The sequence below is a fragment of the Salmo salar genome, chromosome 01 (assembly GCF_965601325.2).
Source record: "Salmo salar chromosome 01, fSalSal1, whole genome shotgun sequence".
Lineage (NCBI taxonomy): Eukaryota > Metazoa > Chordata > Actinopteri > Salmoniformes > Salmonidae > Salmo > Salmo salar.
The window spans coordinates 109,757,501-109,778,313 of record NC_138291.1 but is presented as its reverse complement, the minus strand read 5'-3'; the positions used below and the strand labels follow the sequence as shown (position 1 = coordinate 109,778,313).

General features: G+C 41.2%; 1 protein-coding gene across 1 annotated transcript in view; it reads left to right on the top strand.

The window, feature by feature from the left end:
• Window positions 1-160: 160 nt before the first annotated feature.
• LOC106596147 (growth hormone-inducible transmembrane protein) overlaps window positions 161-20,813 on the top strand; it is a 36,281-nt gene continuing 15,628 nt past the window's right edge. Inside the window, exons 1-4 of the mRNA XM_045701063.2 lie at window positions 161-259; window positions 2,905-3,058; window positions 14,034-14,136; window positions 14,358-14,469. Of these exons, the coding sequence (XP_045557019.1) occupies window positions 2,927-3,058; window positions 14,034-14,136; window positions 14,358-14,469 (347 nt within the window). The 5' untranslated portion in view covers window positions 161-259; window positions 2,905-2,926. The remainder of the gene's footprint in view (window positions 260-2,904; window positions 3,059-14,033; window positions 14,137-14,357; window positions 14,470-20,813) is intronic.

Here is a 20,813-nt window from a genome sequence, read left to right as displayed (position 1 = left end):
AAAAAGTTGACTTGCAAAGGTTGCAGCACTTTTTGGTGGATGAAGATGTGCCGCCACCTGTTGGAATTCATTTTACACGTCTTTAGAATCTCTAGAAATAAAAAAACTACCTAAGAACTACAAGTCACATAATTTCACTGAAATTCGTCCCTTGATTATGATGACATCGATCAGAACGTTCACGAAACTGCGTCATATTACGTCGATGAAGTGCGCACTTATCTCAAGGAAGGTGAACAGAACTCTAGCTACACGCTTGGTATGTAATATATAGCGATTTCACTTGTCTTTTAAACATTGTAAGTAGGATTACTGTGTTTTATTGTTCACATGATCTATCAATGTCTATATTTGTAGCAACGCTTTCAAGGAGGAAACGAGGTTAACTTGTCAACTCGATAAGATTTAAAACAGCGACTAGCTACTATAGCCAGCAAGCTGCTAAGTTAACTGACGTACGCAATGGTTACAAAACAAGGAACATTCTCTGCCAAATTCAATCAAATATATATATATTTATGACTATGAAATATAGTTTTGGTACTTTTGTGTTCATGATCCTCGTTATTTAATTTAACTTTTCCAAGCTTTGGGATTCTGTAGTTAGCTAACATACTGTGTTATGAAAACCAGAATGTTCAGCTTGTAAGCTAGCTATGTTTATCACTCGCCTTTGTATACTGAACAAAGATATAAAAGCAACAATTAAAAGATTTTACTGAGTTACAGTCCTTATAAGGAAATCAGTCAATTGAAATAAATTCATTAGGCCCTAATCTAATGATTTCAAGTTTCTGGGCAGGGGCCCACCCACTAGGGAGCCAGGCCCAGCCAATCCGAATTCGTTTTTCCACAAAGGGCATTTTTACGGACAGAAATACTCCTCAGTTTCTTCAGCTGTCCGGGTGGCTAGTCTCAGACGATCCTGCAGTTGAAGAAGCCGGATGTGGAGGTCCTGGGCCGACGTGGTTACATGTAGTCGGCGGTTTTGTGGCTGGTTTAACTACTGCCAAATTCTGTAAAACGATTTTGGATGCGGCTTATGGTAGAGAAATTAACATTACATTCTCTGGCAACAGATCTTGTGGACATTCCTGCAGTCAGCATGCCAATTGCACGCTCCCTCAAAACTTGAGACATCTGTGGCATTGTGTTGTGTGACAAAACTGCACATTTTAGAGTCCTTTTGTCCCCAGCACAAGGTGCACCTGTGTAATGATCATGCTGTTTAATCATCTTCATATGCCAAACAATGTAGAAATGGAGAACTGCTCACTAACTGGGATGTAAACAAATTTGAGCACCAAATTTGAGAGAAGGAAGCATTTTTGTGTGTATGGAACATTTCTGGGATCTTTTATTTCAGCTCATGAAACATGGGAGCAATACTTTACATGTTTATATTTTGTTCACTATAGAAAACGAGCTAGTTGCCTGACAATGACTGCAAATATTCTTTATAACTAACCCAAGATAGACCAGAAACTGTCGTTTCCAATGGGAGCAAATGAATCATAGTTTTGGAAATGAACTGTATGGAGATCAAATATTTAATTGATGAGAAAATTCCAGCCACTGGGCATCCTCTCATCGCCATATTTGGTAGTGAGTGGAAAAGTCAACTGGATGCTTAATATTTATACATCCTGTAAAATATCTGACTCATTGTTCTATCTGTGGTGATACCTCTGGTTCACAGTCTGAGATTATTGGCATATATTTGTTTGGAAAATTTATTCTCACAAGCTCTACAAGCCAGAATGTTGAATACAATTATATTTTGACTTTACCAGTTGTCTGTGTGGTTGCTCCTTTTGCAGGTTGGGATGTGAGACAATATATTAAGCAGTAAAGTTTAATTACAAACTTTTCAGAGCGCTGTTATTGAGTTTATTTCTATCACCTGAAGCATGTGCAGAACCATGTATTCACATGGACGAACTCTACAGTATAGAGACAGGCAGAGACTGTTCCTCCAATAGAAATCCCAGATCATGGTGACGTTGATTAGCTCATACGCAGAAACATCATCGGCTCACGCCAAACTGCGGATGTGTAGGCCGTCAAATCAAATGCACCCCTTTGATATAAAGTTGTTTTTGAAGAAAATGAGAAGGTGTCAGTTTGTCACTTTCATGAGGTTGAAGTAATAACATGTTCAACTACTGAAGTCATTGGCTCCAATGTAGATTGTGCCTTTTTAGATTTTGAGAAAGTTAACAACTAAGGAAGAATTGTTCACTTCTCTCGTTGACTTCTCAAACCCCGGCTTGGTCTGTTTCGCAAGTGTTCCCGGAAGTCTGGCGACGTTGCTATAAGTATCCATGCTTCTCCTGCCTGTATTTTCAAGTATCCATGCTGTATTTCCATATTATGCGCATGCTTCAGGTGATAGAAATGTGAACTCACTACCAGCGCTTTGAAAAGTTGACGTAATTCTACTTTCCTGTAGAGATATTGTATCACATTCCTAAAAAGGAAAGTAAGTTCAAATATATTATGTATTTGACATTCTGGCTTGCTGAGGTCGTGAGAGGAAACTTTCCTGATCCAAACGCTCATTAATACCCGACGTAGAAATCAATGCAATTCAACATTTGGTTTTCAAGCTAGTGAGCTAAAGTTAGCTGCTTTTAGCCACACGGTTGTATTTACATAGACACGCGTTGCTCCCTATTGTATTGGGTTGCACAAAAACAGTCGGTGGGAAGCCAGATATTAAATACAATTCAATCAACTTACTGTGCCGGTGGGCAGGACAGTTGGTCATTATGACGGGGAATTTGAGATGAAATATCTAAAGGAACGTTTCCAAACGTGTATCTGTTGTAGACTGTCTGTTGTAGACCCATTTCCTCGCTGCTTACCTCATGCTTCAAGTGATAAAAATGGAACTGTTTTCAGATTGTAATTCCAGAGCTTCATCATGACCATGTTGGTGAGGCTAGCATGCCTGCGCAGTCTCCCTGTGTCCGGGCTGCGTCCTATGTTGACCCAGGGCTCTCCAGCCCTGAGGAGCTCCACCCTGAAGAGCTGCCTGCCCCTCAAGGTCCACCAGGTAACACATCAGGGCTGGGCTTTCGACATTGTTGGACTGTTCCAGCACTCACATTTTTACTAAAATAAAACAAGACATTTATAGAACACAAGGCCTGCACTGGGGAAAGAAATATGTGCACATTTATCTATATGCCAACAGTTTGTAAAAATGCCTTATTGATCATAACCAGTACAGATAACACATCCTAACTGCTAAATTGGCTCATATTTAAGCAATAAAAGACAAGTACCATGTGTTAATTTATTGAAACCGTAATTTCAACTGGTTAAATTGTATTGTGGAACACAATATTCAAAAAGGCAGTAATCTCAGAAGTGGCGCTTACTTGTAGAAGCCTATGGCTGTGCAATGGTATAGCCTTGTTTTGTTCATTTAGCAGACAATATGCTCTTATTTCCCGAGGCCTTATCAGTCAAGACACCTATTTTCTAGTAAAAAAACATTATAATGTAACAGAATAAAACAGAACAGAATAGTGTGAAGTCATCTCACATCTGGAACAGTTACATTCAGTGATCATTTGAAACGGGGCTCAATTTGGTAAGTAGATAAAAAAAATCAGGGTTACAAAACACAATTGTTATTTTAGATATAGAGCCATTCAATGTTTTGGCCAGGTCGCAATTGTAAATGAGAACTTGTTCTCAACTTGCCTACCTGGTTAAATAAAGGTTAAATAAAAATTTTAAAATGTAGTTTATTCCACCTGCTCTTTGGAATTTTCTAAATGGATTAGCAATTCCACATTGAGCACTGCATGGGGATGAATTACGGCTACGACATCTGTTTGGTGAGTAGGCCGAGGCTTAATGATTCTGATTTTAAAATACGTTCTTTATAAATCTAATGTTTTAGCATATTTTCAGTGTGAAACCTGTCTGTTTACCCCTGGCCTAGGCTATAAGCCTGCTAATCAATCAAGTTAATCCTGTTACCTACACACTGCAGGATTTTGTTCCAACTAGGCACCACACCTTTTTTAAATGTATTTTATTAAACCTTTATTTAACTAGGCAAGCCAGTTAAGAACTAATTCTTATTTACAATGACTGCCAAACCCTGGCCAAACCCGGACAACGCTGGGCCATTTGTGTGCCACCCTATTGGACTCCCGATCATGGCCAGATGTGGTACAACCTGACCAACTGAGCTAATTGATCAGTTCAGTAATTCCCGAAATGAAACACACAAGGTCTTCCAGGTCAGTTAAATCCAAAACGTAAGGTCAGGGTGGGACTAGCAGTTCACAAAGTAGGGTTGTCACTAGTTACCACAGCCACAAAGTCATAAACCCCGTCTTTCTACAATTTGATCTTCTTAAAATCAGATTTTAAACCTTACCCTTGACCATAACCTTAACCGCACTGCTAACCTTGTGTCTAACCCTAACCTTAAATGAACACCAAAAGCACATTTTTGTTTTGATGAATTTTTACTATATAGCCTTTTATTTATTTTTTATTTTTTTAGTACTTTGTGGCTGTGGTAACTAGTGACAACCGCAAAGTAGCCTTAGAGGAAAATCGACTGGATGCAGGTCGTTGTTGGAACACACATTTCCCTACTTCAGTCAACAAGTCCAGTTTGAGTTTGTCATAATGATGTTGTCATTTGGCAAGGTATTTAGCTTGTGGATCAATTAAATGTATCGATCAAATGTATTTTATTTAATTTTTCTATTATTTTTTTTTTATTAACAAATGTCAACAAACAAAAGAGGAATAGTCACATGCAAACAAGCATACATACAAACTATTTACATTGCCAGGAATCCTAAACAAACAAATTATATTCATTAATAATACAAGTTTTAATTGCCTAAGTGTTTTTCATTTTAGTTAAAGTAGTGCCATATTGTTTCAATTAATTTATAAAGTGTAAAAATTAAGTTTTGAATTAGACCATTTGCATTTGTGAATATGAAATGTACCTAGTATTATTAGCAGTTTAATTAAATATACTACATATTTTTCTATGTCAGAATTTCTGAAATAAATCATTATATCAAAACCATTAAATAGTACAACCGGTCCTATTTGTTTTGTAACACAATTCTGTATGTCAATCCCCCCAAAATCTACTATAAATACAGGCAAAAAACACATGCAAAATGGTCTCCTGCTCCATTCCACAGAAATCACATTTATAGTCAATATTCAGCTTGAATCTTTCCAAAACATGTTTCACAAGATAAATTATATGTAACATTTTAAATGAAAATGTATTTATTTAAAAAATGTATTTATGATGCCCTTTTTACATCAGGACATGTCACAAAGTGCTATACAGTAACCCAGCCTAAAACCCCAAACAGCAAGCAATGCAGATGTAGAATCAGTTAGATTAGTTTTTCTAGGCATTTATTTCTGTAGGTCTAACGGGAGCTTGTGTACGCACGCGTGTTTAGAGGGAGTGGTTGGACACACGAGTGAGTGAGACACTGAGGGGAAAGGGAATTTATGGACAACTGTGGGATGCTTGGCTTGGTTTTCTTTTTTGTTTTGTCTCGCAAATGCACCTGTACCAATGAAACACTAGAGTCAAAACAATTTATTTTTAGATCAAATAATGTTGCAGTATTTTAAAGGACAAAATGGATCTCTGGTTAAAGATATGGTTTGGACGTCTATTTGGGTACACAATTACTCTTCCCCATCCCTCACACATACACACACTTGCTTAAGCCTCATCAGGTACAGTCATCCCTGACAGAGAAGTTGAGTAAGACACACTTGTCCAGTCAGAGCTCAAAACTGCGACCAAAACACTTTCATTTGACTTGGCAGTGGGACACCAATTTTTTGGGGGGGGCGCTAGTTTGCCAATGTTTTTTTTGGATGTGTGTGTGTTTTTTATTTATATATATATATATATATATATTACATTTTTTTTTTTTTTTTATATATTTTTTTTTTTCTGGGCACAGTAGGTTTTGGTTCACAATTACATTTTTACATTTTTTTATCCAGGTTTATTCAAACAGCAATGGGTATGCAAACCAGGTATTCAAAAAGTGTGGTCCAAAGTCTTGTTTGAATTTTGGCGACGCAGAATTCAGTCATCATGTGCTGTTCAAATGAACGTTTCTAAAGGCTTGTGTTAGCAGTTGATGTTACTCTTCAATAACACAAACCCCAAAGCAAATCAGAGGGAGGAAAATAGGTTTATTCAAAGAGGATAAATCATAGATGTTATGCTGAGAAGTAGATGGCCATTCTCCCCTGTCCTCAGTGATTCTCTCCCGTAGTTCTCTCCACACAACAAAGGGACAGAATGTAGTTTTATAATCCAAACCTAGCCTGTGGTTGATCAATTAGAATTCCTTGCAATAAAACTAGCCAATGGCCAAATAACAAGTATCTTATTTCAGAAGACATATTCCTCCCATGTCTCTGAACCATTGATCAATAATTACAGAAAAAACACTATTTCCCTTAATCGTTATTACTCTATTGACTTCTCGTCCTTTTGACCTCTCGTCTTCTGTCTCTGTGTTGTGTATTTATCTTCAACATATTCTTGCACTTTTCCCAAAAAACCTTCCCAAATAAATGTTGACTGTAAAGTAGGTCTACCTGGCAGAATGATATCCTGATGACTTGTATCAATTCTGCAGCATTGGTTTTCCAAACTCTGCCATCACATGTAGCCAACATTGTACAGTACAAAAACACTGCTAGCCAAATCAAAAATGTATTGTTCACATGCTTGGTAAACAACAGGTGTAGACTAGCAGTGAAATACTTACTGACGGGTCCTTACCAATAATACAGAGAGACATAAAATAGAGAAATAAGTCATAAGATAAATAAAGTTAATAATAAACACTAGATCAATTAATTACACTACATGAAGACACACGGTTGGAATTGATTGAGCCATACAGAACAACTCTGTCTGTATGTCGTTGCTATATAGCTGTTGAGTTTTCTCTGAGAGAGGGAGATGAAGAGAGATCAGGCTCTCTATAGCTTGTGGCTCCCTGCCCTGGTTTGTTATGCTGCTGATTTACTCCTTGGTTACCTACTTCTCCAGGTCCAAATGTTTTGGTCCCAAAGCGTGATGGTTTCTATAGCTACTTCACGTCACACACATTCCCATGCAGTCACAATGCTGGCACAGGCTCATTGAGAGCTTGAATCTCGCCTTAGACTGCAAATATTTGGATATGTAAGTCACCTAAGGCAGCAAATATTTGGATATGTCAGTCGGGGTAGCTTGTTTTGGAGGTGTGTGTTTGTGTTTTTCATATTTTCTCTGGTATTGTCTCTGTCACGTGTTGGCACCCTCCAATGCCCCCTTCTTTGCCTCAGGGTCTTTTAGTATGTCATGTTTCAGCTGGCATGTCTCAGGGTCTTTAGTATGTCATGTCTCAGGGTCTTTAGCATGTCATGTTTCAACTGGCATGTCTCAGGGTCTTTAGCATGTCATGTTTCAACTGGCATGTCTCAGGGTCTTTAGCATGTCATGTTTCAGCTGGCATGTCTCAGGGTCTTTAGCATGTCATGTTTCAGCTGGCATGTCTCAGGGTCTTTAGCATGTCATGTTTCAGCTGGCATGTCTCAGGGTCTTTAGCATGTCATGTTTCAGCTGGCATGTCTCAGGGTCTTTAGCATGTCATGTTTCAGCTGGCATGTCTCAGGGTCTTTAGCATGTCATGTTTCAGCTGGCATGTCTCAGGGTCTTTAGCATGTCATGTTTCAGCTGGCATGTCTCAGGGTCTTTAAATCAAATGTTATTTGTCACATGCTTTGTGTAGACTACCAGTGAAATTCTTATGTGCCCTTCCCAGCAATGCAGAGAGGAAAATGGAAATAGTAATACGAGGAACGGTAACTTGGCTATATACACGTGTTACCAGTACCGAGTCGATGTGCAGGGCTACAAGGTAATTGAGGTAGATATGTACATATAAGTAGGGATAAAGTGACTAGGCAACAGGATAGATAATAAACAGTAACATCAGCGAATGTGATGAGTCAAAAGAGTTAGTCTGCGTAGCTATTGGTTCATTATTTACCACTCTTATGGCTTGGGAGTAGAAACTGTTCAGGATCCTGTTGGTTCCAGATTTGGTACACTGGTACCACTTGCCGTGTGGTAGCAGAGAGAAAAGCATGACTTGGGAGGCTGGAATCTTTGACAACTTTTAGGTCCTTCCTCTGACACCGCCTGGTGTAGACGTCCTGGATGGCATGGATCTCGGCCCCAGGGATGTACTGGGCAGTACGCACTACCCTCTGTAGCGCCTTACGGTCAGATGCCAAGCAGTTGCCATACCAAGCGGTGATGCAGCCAGTCAATATGCTCTCAATGGTGCAGCTGTAGAACTTCTTGAGAATCTGAGGGCCTTGCCAAGTCTTTTCAGCCTCCTGAGGGGGAGCTGAGCAAACTTGATGGCGTTGGAGCTATACGTGACCATGCAGTCATGGGTGAACAGGGAGTACAGGAGGGGACTAAGTACGCACCCCTGAGGGGCCCCCATCTTCAGTGTCAGTTTGGTGGATGTGTTGTTGCCTACCCTCACCACCTGGGGGTGGCCCATTAGGAAGTCCAGGATCCAGTTGCAGAGGGAGGTGTTAAGTCCCAGTGTCCTTAGTTTAGTCATGAGCATGGAGGGTACTATGGTGTTGAAAGCTCGGCTGTAGTCAATTCTCACATGTGTTATTTTTGTCCAGGTGGGAGAGGGCAGTGTGAAGTGCGATAGAGATTGTGTTAGCTGTGGAGTTGTTGGGGTGGTATGCAAATTAAAGTGGGTCCGGGATGATGGTGTTGATGTGAGCCATGACCAGCCTTTCAAAGCATTTCATGGCTACAGGATGATAGTCATTTAGACAGGTTACCTTGGCGTTTAGGGGCACAGGGACTATGGTGGTCTGCTTGAAACATGTTGGTATTACAGACTGGGTCAGGGAGAGGTTGAAAATGTCAGTGAAGACACTTGCTAGCTGGTCAGTGCTTGCTCTGAGTACGAGTCCTGGTAATCTGAATGTTAACCTGTTTAAAGGTCTCACATCAGCTACGTAGAGCATGATCACACAGTCCGGAACAGCTTGTACTCTCATGCATGATTCAGTGTTGCTTGCCTCGAAGCAAGCATAGAAGGTTTTTAGCTTGTCCAGTAGGCTTGCGTCAATGGGCAGCTCTCCACTGGGTTTCCTTTTGTAATCTGTGATAGATTGCCAACCCTGCTACATCCGACGAACATCAGAGCAGGCGTAGTAGGATTCGATCTTAGTCCTGTGTTGAAGCTTTGCCTGTTTGATGGCTCGTCGGAGGTTGTACTGGAATTTGTTACAAGCATTAATGTCTCCCCCCCCAGATAGCAGCCATGGATTACAGCTGTAGCCTGTGATCCATGGCTGCTGTTTGGGATATGTACGCACAGTGCCTTGCAAAAGTACTTACCCCCCTTTGGCGTTTTTCCTATTTCTTTGCACTACAACCAGTTTTAAATTCATTTAAATTCATTTTAATATGGATTTCATGTAATGGACATACACAAAATAGTCCAAATTGGTGAAGTGAAATGAAAAAAATAACTTGTTTTAAAAAAAAAAAGTAAAAAAATAAATAAACGGAGTAGTGGTGCATGTATATGTATTCACCCCCTTTGCTATGAAGCCCCTAAATAAGATCTGGTGCAAGCAATTACCTTCAGAAGTCACATAATTAGTTAGATTGCATACAGGTGGACTTTAAGTGTCAGATTATCTGTCACATGATCTCAGTATGTATACACCTGTTCTGAAAGGCCCCAGAGTCTGCAACACCACCATGCAAGGGGAACCACCAAGCAAGCAAGATTATGAAGACCAAGGAGCTCTCCAAACAGGTCAGGGACAAAGTTGTGGAGAAGTACAGATCAGGGCTAGGTTACAAAAAAATATCCTAAACTTTGAACATCCCACGGAGCACCATTAAATCCATTATTAAAAAATGGAAAGAATAGGGCACCACAAACCTGCCAAGAGAGGGCCATCCACCAATACTCACGGACCAGGCAAGGAGGGCATTAATCAGGGAGGCAACAAAGAGACCAAAAATAACCCTGAAGGAACTGCAAAACTCCACAGCAGAGATCGGCGTATCTGTCCATAGGAGCACTTTTAAGCCGTACACTCCACAGAGCTGGGCTTTATGGAAGAGTGTCCATAAAAAAATAACCAAACATGTTTGGTGTTTGCCAAAAGGCATGTGGGAGACTCTCCAAAAATATGGAAGAAGGTACTCTGGTCAGATGAGACTAAAATAGATTTTCTTTGGCCATCAAGGAAACGCTATGTCTGGCGCAAACCCAACACCTCTCATCACCACGAGAACACCATCCCCACAGTGAAGCATGGTGGTGGCAGCATAATGCTGCGGGGATGTTTTTCATCTGCAGGGACTGGGAAACTGGTCTGAATTGAAGGAATGATGGATGGCTCTAAATACAGGGAAATTCTTGAGGGGAAACCTGTTTGTCTTCAAGAGATTTGAGACTGGGACGGAGGTTCACCTTCCAGCAGGACAATAACCCTAAGCATACTGCTAAAGCAACACTCAAGTGGTTTAAGGGGAAACATTTTAAATGTCTTGGAATGGCCTAGTCAAAGCCCAGACCTCAATCCATTTGAGAATCTATGGTATGACTTAACCTCTATGGGCTAGGTGGGACGCTAGCGTGCCACCCGTGGTGCACTCCATCAACAGCAGGTGCATTTCAAGAGCGGCAAATTTGAATCCAAATAAATGTCAAAATTCAAATTTTTCAAACATACAACTATTTTACACCCTTTGAAAGATAAACATCTCCTTAATCTAACCACGTTTTACGATTTCAAAAAGGTTTTACGGCGAAAGCATAAATTTAGAGTATGTTAGGACAGTACATTTACAAGAGTTGTGTGTAATGTTTTGTCAAGTCAAAGACAGGGTCACCAAAACCATAAAACCAGCTAAAATGATGCACTAACCTTTTACAATCTCCATCAGATGACACTCCTAGGACATTATGTTAGACAATGCATGCATTTTTAGTTCTATCAAGTTCATATTTATATCCAAAAACAGCGTTTTACTATGGCATTGATGTTGAGGAAATCGTTTCCCTCCAATAACCGGCAGTCAAGTCAGCGTCACAAATTAAATAATTAAAATTAGAAAACATTGGTAAAATATTATATTGTCATTTAAAGAATTATAGATTTACATCTCTTGAACGCAATCAACTTGCCAGATTTAAAAATAACCTTACTGGGAAATCACACTTTGCAATAATCTGAGCACTGCGCCCAGAAAAATACGCGTTGCGATACAGACTAGACGTCATGTTGGTGAGATCTAAAATCGAAAATACTATGTAAATAATCCATTACCTTTGATTCTCTTCATCAGATGTCACTTCCAGGTATCACAGGTCCATAACGAATGTAGTTTTGTTCAAAAAAGCTCATCATTTATGTCCAATAATCTCCTTCTTGTTAGCTCATGATCTAAGCCAGCCGGACTTCTCGTCATGAACGAGGGGAAAAAATATATTTCCGTTCGTTCAAACATGTCAAACGTTGTATAGCATAAATCATTAGGGCCTTTTTTAACCAGAACATGAATAATATTCAAGGTGGACGAATGCATACTCTTTTATAACGTATTGGAACGAGGGTACCCAACATGAACTCGCGCGCCAGGTGTCTAATGGGACATCATCGTTCCATGGCTCTTGTTCGGTCAGATCTCCCTCCAGAAGACTCAAAACACTTTGTAAAGGCTGGTGACATCTAGTGGAAGCAATAGGAAGTGCCAAAATATTCCTCAGCCCCTGTGTTTTTCAATGGGATAGGTTTAAAGGTAATACAACACATCAGGTATCCACTTCCTGTCAGAAAATGTCTCAGGGTTTTGCCTGCCAAATGAGTTCTGTTATACTCACAGACACCATTCAAACAGTTTTAGAAACTTTAGAGTGTTTTCTATCCATATATAATAAGTATATGCATATTCTAGTTACTGGGTAGGATTAGTAACCAGATTAAATCGGGTACATTTTTTTTATCCAGACGTGCAAATGCTGCCCCCTAGCCCTAACAGGTTAAAGATTGCTGCACATCAGCGGAACCCATCCAACTTGAAGGAGCTGGAGCAGGTTTGCCTTGAAGAATTGGCCAAAATCCCAGTGGATAGATGTGCCAAGCTAATAGAGACATACCCCAAGAGACTTGGAGCTGTATTTGCTGCAAAAGGTGGCTCTACAAAGTATTGACTTTGGAGGAGGTGAATAGTTATGCACGCTCAAGTTCTGTTTTTTTGTCTTATTTCTTGTTTGTTTCACAATAAATACTTTGCATCTTCAAAGTGGTAGGCATGTTGTGTAAATCAAATGGTACAAACCAAAAATCCATTTTCATTCCAGGTTGTAAGGCAACAAAATAGGAAAAATGCCAAGGGGGTGAATACTTTCGCAAGCTGCTGTTCAGTCACTGGGGACGACGTCGTCATTGCACATACAGTTGAAGTCGGAAGTTTACATACTTAGGTTGGAGTCATCAACACTCGTTTTTCAACCACTCCACAAATTTCTTGTTAACAAACTATAGTTTTGGCAAGTCAACATCTACTTTGTGCATGACACAAGTCATTTTTCCAACACTTGTTAACAGACAGATTATTTCACTTATAATTCACTGTATCACAATTCCAGTGGGTCAGAAGTTTACATACACTAAGTTGACTGTGCCTTTAAACAGCTTGATAATTCCAGAAAATGATGTTATGGCTTTAGAACCTTCTGATAGGCTAATTAACATCATTTGAGCCAAACGGAGAGGTACCTGTAGATGTATTTCAAGGCCTGCCTTCAAACTCAGTGGCTCTTTGCTTGACATCATGAGAAAATCAAAAGAAATCAGCCAAGACCTCAGAAAAATGTAGACCTCAAAGTCTGGTTCATCCTTGGGAGCAATTTCCAAATGCCTGAAAGTACCACGTTCATCTGTACAAACAATAGTGTGTAATTATAAACACCATGGGACCACGCAGCCATCATACCGCTCAGGAAGGAGACGTGTTCTGTCTCCTAGAGATGAACGTACTTTGGTGCGAAAATTGCAAATCAATCCCAGAACAACAGCAAAGGACCTTGTGAAGGTGCTGGAGGAAACGGGTACAAAAGTATCTATTTCCACAGTAAAACGAGTCCTATATTGACATAACCTGAAAGGCCGCTCAGAAAGGAAGAAGCCACTGCTCCAAAACCGCCATAAAAAAGCCAAACTACAGTTTGCAGCTGCACATGGGGACAAAGATTGTACTTTTTGGAGAAATGTTCTCTGGTCTGATGAAACAAAAATAGAACTGTTTGGCCATAATGACCATCGTTATGTTTGGAGGATTAAGGGGGAGTCTTGCAGGCTGAAGAACACCATCCCAACCGTGAAGCACAGGGTGGCAGCATCATGTTGTGGGGGTGCTTTGCTGCAGGAGGGTTTGGTGCACTTCACAAAATAGATGGCATCTTGAAGGAAAATTCTGTAGATGTTGTATGTATATATATATATATGTGTGTGTGTGTGTGTGTATGTGTATATATAGATAGATGTAGATGTGTATAGATATATATATATATATATAGATAGATAGATATATATATATATATAATATATATATATATATATATGTATATATATATTATGTATGTATGTATGTATGTATATATATATATACACACACACAACATTGAATTTAGCCTTACTGCTATTAGCCCATAGAAACACATTGAATAACAACTTCATACATGGATAAACAGATTTTTATGGCAATTATTATTTATTTATTATGCTAATAACATTTCTGCGGGGCTACGGACATCGACTCATTTTTCTTTGAAAGACACTACCTGTGCACAATTTGTATGTCTTCAATTGTAGGTCAACATGCCGTAATAATAACTGATTCTGGGAAATATTTAAGCTTTATTTTCCTCTTTCATCAGGGCTATTCCACCAAATCCAGATTTGGTTTCCGTCGTGGGAAAACAGCCAAGGACCAGCTCCAACAGGCAGCTTTCCAGCCAGCAACTGATACTGCCATCAGAAGTGAATATATTGACTTACTAAACCACTTTAAAAAATGTCACCTCACAACACAAACGTCTGCTTGCTAGGGGGCAGGATGGACCTGTCATGTAAACATAGGCCTGTGTTTATTTCAGCTATCTCACACCCCTCACAGTTACATCATGAAGTCAGTACCTTTAACATGTGCCGATCAGCACCAGGTTTTAATTGGTGTAAATGTGCTATTTATTCCCTTACAGTGGATAACATGGGCAGGATGTTCCTGGCTGGAGGGGCTGCTGTAGGCCTGGGAGCTCTGTGCTACTACGGACTAGGCATGTCCAATGAGATCGGTGCCATCGAGAGGGCAGTGTAAGTGCTGATGCTTCCATTGGTAGTGTGTGTTGTACTGGTATTATCCCATGGTAGTGTGTGTATTGTCCCATGGTAGGGTGTGTATTGTCCCATGGTAGGGTGTGTATTGTCCCATGGTAGGGTGTGTATTGTCCCATGGTAGGGTGTGTATTGTCCCATGGTAGGGTGTGTATTGTCCCATGGTAGGGTGTGTATTGTCCCATGGTAGGGTGTGTATTGTCCCATGGTAGGGTGTGTATTGTCCCATGGTGTGTGTGTGTGTGTGTGTGTGTGTGTGTGTGTTGTACTGGTATTATCCCATGGTAGTGCCTGTGTGTGTGTGTGTTGTACTGGTATTATCCCATGGTTGTGTGTGTGTGTGTGTGTTGTACTGGTATTATCCCAAGGTAGTGTGTGTGTGTTGTACTGGTATTATCCCATGGTAGTGCCTGTGTGTGTGTGTGTGTGTTGTACTGGTATTATCCCATGGTTGTGTGTGTGTGTGTGTGTGTGTGGGACTGGTATTATCCCATGGTAGTGTGTGTGTGTGTTGTACTGGTATTATCCCATGGTAGTGTGTGTGTGTGTTGTACTGGTATTATCCCATGGTAGTGTGTGTGTGTGTTGTACTGGTATTATCCCATGGTAGTGTGTGTGTGTGTGTGTGTGTGTGTGTGTGTGTGTTGTACTGGTATTGTCCCATGGTTGTGTGTGTGTGTGTGTTGTACTGGTATTGTCCCATGGTAGTGTGTGTGTGTGTTGTACTGGTATTATCCCATGGTAGTGTGTGTGTGTGTTGTACTGGTATTGTCCCATGGTAGTGTGTGTGTGTGTTGTACTGGTATTATCCCATGGTAGTGTGTGTGTGTGTTGTACTGTTATTATCCCATGGTTGTGTGTGTGTGTGTGTGTGTGTGTGTGTGTTGTACTGGTATTTTCCCATGGTAGTGTGTGTGTGTGTGTGTGTGTGTGTGTGTTGTGTGTGTGTGTGTGTGTGTGTGTGTTGTACTGGTATTATCCCGTGTGTGTGTTGTACTGGTATTTTCCCATGGTAGTGTGTGTGTGTGTGTGTGTGTTGTACTGGTATTATCCCATGGTAGTGTGTGTGTGTGTTGTACTGGTATTATCCCATGGTAGTGTGTGTGTGTGTGTTGTACTGGTATTATCCCATGGTAGTGTGTGTGTGTGTGTTGTACTGGTATTATCCCATGGTAGTGTGTGTGTGTGTTGTACTGGTATTATCCCATGGTAGTGTGTGTGTGTGTGTTGTACTGGTATTATCCCATGGTAGTGTGTGTGTGTGTTGTACTGGTATTATCCCATGGTAGTGTGTGTGTGTGTGTGTGTTGTACTGGTATTATCCCATGGTAGTGTGTGTGTGTGTGTGTGTGTGTGTGTGTGTGTGTGTGTGTGTGTTGTACTGGTATTATCCCATGGTAGTGTGTGTGTGTGTGTGTTGTACTGGTATTATCCCATGGTAGTGTGTGTGTGTGTGTGTGTGTTGTACTGGTATTATCCCATGGTAGTGTGTGTGTGTGTGTGTGTGTTGTACTGGTATTATCCCATGGTAGTGTGTGTGTGTGTGTTGTACTGGTATTATCCCATGGTAGTGTGTGTGTGTGTGTGTGTGTTGTACTGGTATTATCCCATGGTAGTGTGTGTGTGTTGTACTGGTATTATCCCATGGTAGTGTGTGTGTGTGTTGTACTGGTATTATCCCATGGTAGTGTGTGTGTTGTACTGGTATTATCCCATGGTAGTGTGTGTGTGTGTGTGTTGTACTGGTATTATCCCATGGTAGTGTGTGTGTGTGTGTGTTGTACTGGTATTATCCCATGGTAGTGTGTGTGTGTGTTGTACTGGTATTATCCCATGGTAGTGTGTGTGTGTGTTGTACTGGTATTATCCCATGGTAGTGTGTGTGTGTGTGTGTGTGTGTGTGTTGTACTGGTATTATCCCATGGTAGTGTGTGTGTGTGTGTGTGTGTGTGTGTGTGTGTGTGTGTGTGTTGTACTGGTATTATCCCATGGTAGTGTGTGTGTGTGTTGTACTGGTATTGTCCCATGGTATGTGTGTGTGTTGTACTGGTATTATCCCATGGTAGTGTGTGTGTGTGTGTGTGTGTTGTACTGGTATTATCCCATGGTAGTGTGTGTGTGTGTGTGTGTGTGTGTGTGTGTGTGTGTGTGTTGTACTGGTATTATCCCATGGTAGTGTGTGTGTGTGTTGTACTGGTATTATCCCATGGTAGTGTGTGTGTGTTGTACTGGTATTATCCCATGGTAGTGTGTGTGTGTGTGTGTGTGTCTGTGTTGTACTGGTATTATCCCATGGTAGTGTGTGTGTGTGTATGTGGTACTGGTATTATCCCATGGTAGTGTGTGTGTTGTACTGGTATTGTCCCATGGTAGTGTGTGTGTGTTGTACTGGTATTATCCCATGGTAGTGTGTGTGTGTTGTACTGGTATTATCCCATGGTAGTGTGTGTGTGTGTTGTACTGGTATTATCCCATGGTAGTGTGTGTGTGTTGTACTGGTATTATCCCATGGTGGTGTGTGTGTGTGTTGTACTGGTATTATCCCATGGTGGTGTGTGTGTGTGTGTGTGTGTGTGTTGTACTGGTATTATCCCATGGTAGTGTGTGTGTGTTGAACTGGTATTATCCCATGGTGGTGTGTGTGTGTGTGTGTGTGTGTGTGTGTTGTACTGGTATTATCCCATGGTAGTGTGTGTGTGTTGTACTGGTATTATCCCATGGTAGTGTGTGTGTGTGTGTGTGTGTTGTACTGGTATTATCCCATGGTAGTGTGTGTGTGTGTGTTGTACTGGTATTATCCCATGGTAGTGTGTGTGTTGTACTGGTATTATCCCATGGTAGTGTGTGTGTTGTACTGGTATTATCCCATGGTAGTGTGTGTGTGTTGTACTGGTATTATCCCATGGTAGTGTGTGTGTGTTGTACTGGTATTATCCCATGGTAGTGTGTGTGTGTTGTACTGGTATTATCCCATGGTAGTGTGTGTGTGTTGTACTGGTATTATCCCATGGTAGTGTGTGTGTGTTGTACTGGTATTATCCCATGGTAGTGTGTGTGTGTTGTACTGGTATTATCCCATGGTAGTGTGTGTTGTACTGGTATTATCCCATGGTAGTGTGTGTGTGTGTGTGTTGTACTGGTATTATCCCATGGTAGTGTGTGTGTGTGTGTGTGTTGTACTGGTATTATCCCATGGTAGTGTGTGTGTGTGTGTGTTGTACTGGTATTATCCCATGGTAGTGTGTGTGTGTTGTACTGGTATTATCCCATGGTAGTGTGTGTGTGTGTGTGTGTTGTACTGGTATTATCCCATGGTAGTGTGTGTGTGTGTGTGTGTGTGTGTGTGTGTGTGTGTTGTACTGGTATTATCCCATGGTAGTGTGTGTGTGTGTTGTACTGGTATTATCCCATGGTAGTGTGTGTGTGTGTGTGTGTGTGTGTGTGTGTGTGTGTGTGTGGTGTGTGTGTGTGTGTGTGTGTTGTACTGGTATTATCCCATGGTAGTGTGTGTGTGTGTGTTGTACTGGTATTATCCCATGGTTGTGTGTGTGTGTGTGTGTGTGTGTGTGTGTGTGTGTGTGTGTGTGTGTGTGTGTGTGTGTGTGTGTGTGTGTGTGTGTACTGGTATTATCCCATGGTAGTGTGTGTGTGTTGCGTACTGGTATTATCCCATGGTAGTGTGTGTGTGTGTGTGTGTGTGTGTGTGTGTGTTGTACTGGTATTATCCCATGGTAGTGTGTGTGTGTGTGTGTGTTGTACTGGTATTATCCCATGGTAGTGTGTGTGTGTGTGTGTGTGTTGTACTGGTATTATCCCATGGTAGTGTGTGTGTGTGTGTGTGTTGTACTGGTATTATCCCATGGTAGTGTGTGTGTGTGTGTGTGTGTGTGTTGTACTGGTATTATCCCATGGTAGTGTGTGTGTGTGTTGTACTGGTATTATCCCATGGTAGTGTGTGTGTGTGTTGTACTGGTATTATCCCATGGTAGTGTGTGTGTGTGTGTGTGTGTGTGTTGTACTGGTATTATCCCATGGTAGTGTGTGTGTGTGTGTGTGGTGTGTGTGTGTGTGTGTGTTGTACTGGTATTATCCCATGGTAGTGTGTGTGTGTGTGTGTGTTGTACTGGTATTATCCCATGGTAGTGTGTGTGTGTGTGTGTGTGTGTGTTGTACTGGTATTATCCCATGGTAGTGTGTGTGTGTGTGTGTGTGTGTGTGTGTGTGTGTACTGGTATTATCCCATGGTAGTGTGTGTGTGTGTGTGTGTGTGTGTTGTACTGGTATTATCCCATGGTAGTGTGTGTGTTGTACTGGTATTATCCCATGGTAGTGTGTGTGTGTGTGTGTGTGTGTGTGTTGTACTGGTATTATCCCATGGTAGTGTGTGTGTGTGTTGTACTGGTATTATCCCATGGTAGTGTGTGTGTGTGTTGTACTGGTATTATCCCATGGTAGTGTGTGTGTGTGTGTGTGTGTGTGTGTGTGTGTTGTACTGGTATTATCCCATGGTAGTGTGTGTGTGTGTGTGTGTGTTGTACTGGTATTATCCCATGGTAGTGTGTGTGTGTGTGTGTGTGTGTGTGTGTTGTACTGGTATTATCCCATGGTAGTGTGTGTGTGTGTGTGTGTGTTGTACTGGTATTATCCCGTGTGTGTGTGTGTGTGTGTGTTGTACTGGTATTATCCCATGGTAGTGTGTGTGTGTGTGTGTGTGTTGTACTGGTATTATCCCATGGTAGTGTGTGTGTGTGTGTGTGTGTGTGTGTGTGTGTGTTGTACTGGTATTATCCCATGGTAGTGTGTGTGTGTTGTACTGGTATTATCCCATGGTAGTGTGTGTGTGTGTGTGTGTTGTACTGGTATTATCCCATGGTAGTGTGTGTGTGTGTGTTGTACTGGTATTATCCCATGGTAGTGTGTGTGTGTGTTGTACTGGTATTATCCCATGGTAGTGTGTGTGTGTGTGTTGTACTGGTATTATCCCATGGTAGTGTGTGTGTGTGTGTTGTACTGGTATTATCCCATGGTAGTGTGTGTGTGTGTTGTACTGGTATTATCCCATGGTAGTGTGTGTGTGTGTTGTACTGGTATTATCCCATGGTAGTGTGTGTGTGTGTGTTGTACTGGTATTATCCCATGGTAGTGTGTGTGTGTGTGTTGTACTGGTATTATCCCATGGTAGTGTGTGTGTGTGTGTTGTACTGGTATTATCCCATGGTAGTGTGTGTGTGTGTGTTGTACTGGTATTATCCCATGGTAGTGTGTGTGTGTGTGTGTGTTGTACTGGTATTATCCCATGGTAGTGTGTGTGTGTGTGTGTGTTGTACTGGTATTATCCCATGGTAGTGTGTGTGTGTGTGTGTGTTGTACTGGTATTATCCCATGGTAGTGTGTGTGTGTGTGTGTTGTACTGGTATTATCCCATGGTAGTGTGTTTGTGTGTGTGTTGTACTGGTATTATCCCATGGTAGTGTGTTTGTGTGTGTGTTGTACTGGTATTATCCCATGGTAGTGTGTGTGTGTGTTGTACTGGTATTATCCCATGGTAGTGTGTGTGTGTGTGTTGTACTGGTATTATCCCATGGTAGTGTGTGTGTGTGTTGTACTGGTATTATCCCATGGTAGTGTGTGTGTGTGTTGTACTGGTATTATCCCATGGTAGTGTGTGTGTGTGTGTGTTGTACTGGTATTATCCCATGGTAGTGTGTTTGTGTGTGTGTTGTACTGGTATTATCCCATGGTAGTGTGTGTGTGTGTTCTGGTATTATCCCATGGTAGTGTGTGTGTGTGTGTGTGTTGTACTGGTATTATCCCATGGTAGTGTGTGTGTGTTGTACTGGTATTATCCCATGGTAGTGTGTGTGTGTTGTACTGGTATTATCCCATGGTAGTGTGTGTGTGTTGTACTGGTATTATCCCATGGTAGTGTGTGTGTGTTGTACTGGTATTATCCCATGGTAGTGTGTTTGTGTGTGTGTTGTACTGGTATTATCCCATGGTAGTGTGTGTGTGTTGTACTGGTATTATCCCATGGTAGTGTGTGTGTGTTGTACTGGTATTATCCCATGGTAGTGTGTGTGTGTTGTACTGGTATTATCCCATGGTAGTGTGTGTGTGTTGTACTGGTATTATCCCATGGTAGTGTGTGTGTGTGTGTGTGTGTGTGTGTGTGTTGTACTGGTATTATCCCATGGTAGTGTGTGTGTGTGTGTGTGTGTGTGTGTGTTGTACTGGTATTATCCCATGGTAGTGTGTGTGTGTGTGTGTGTGTGTGTGTGTACTGGTATTATCCCATGGTAGTGTGTGTGTGTTGTACTGGTATT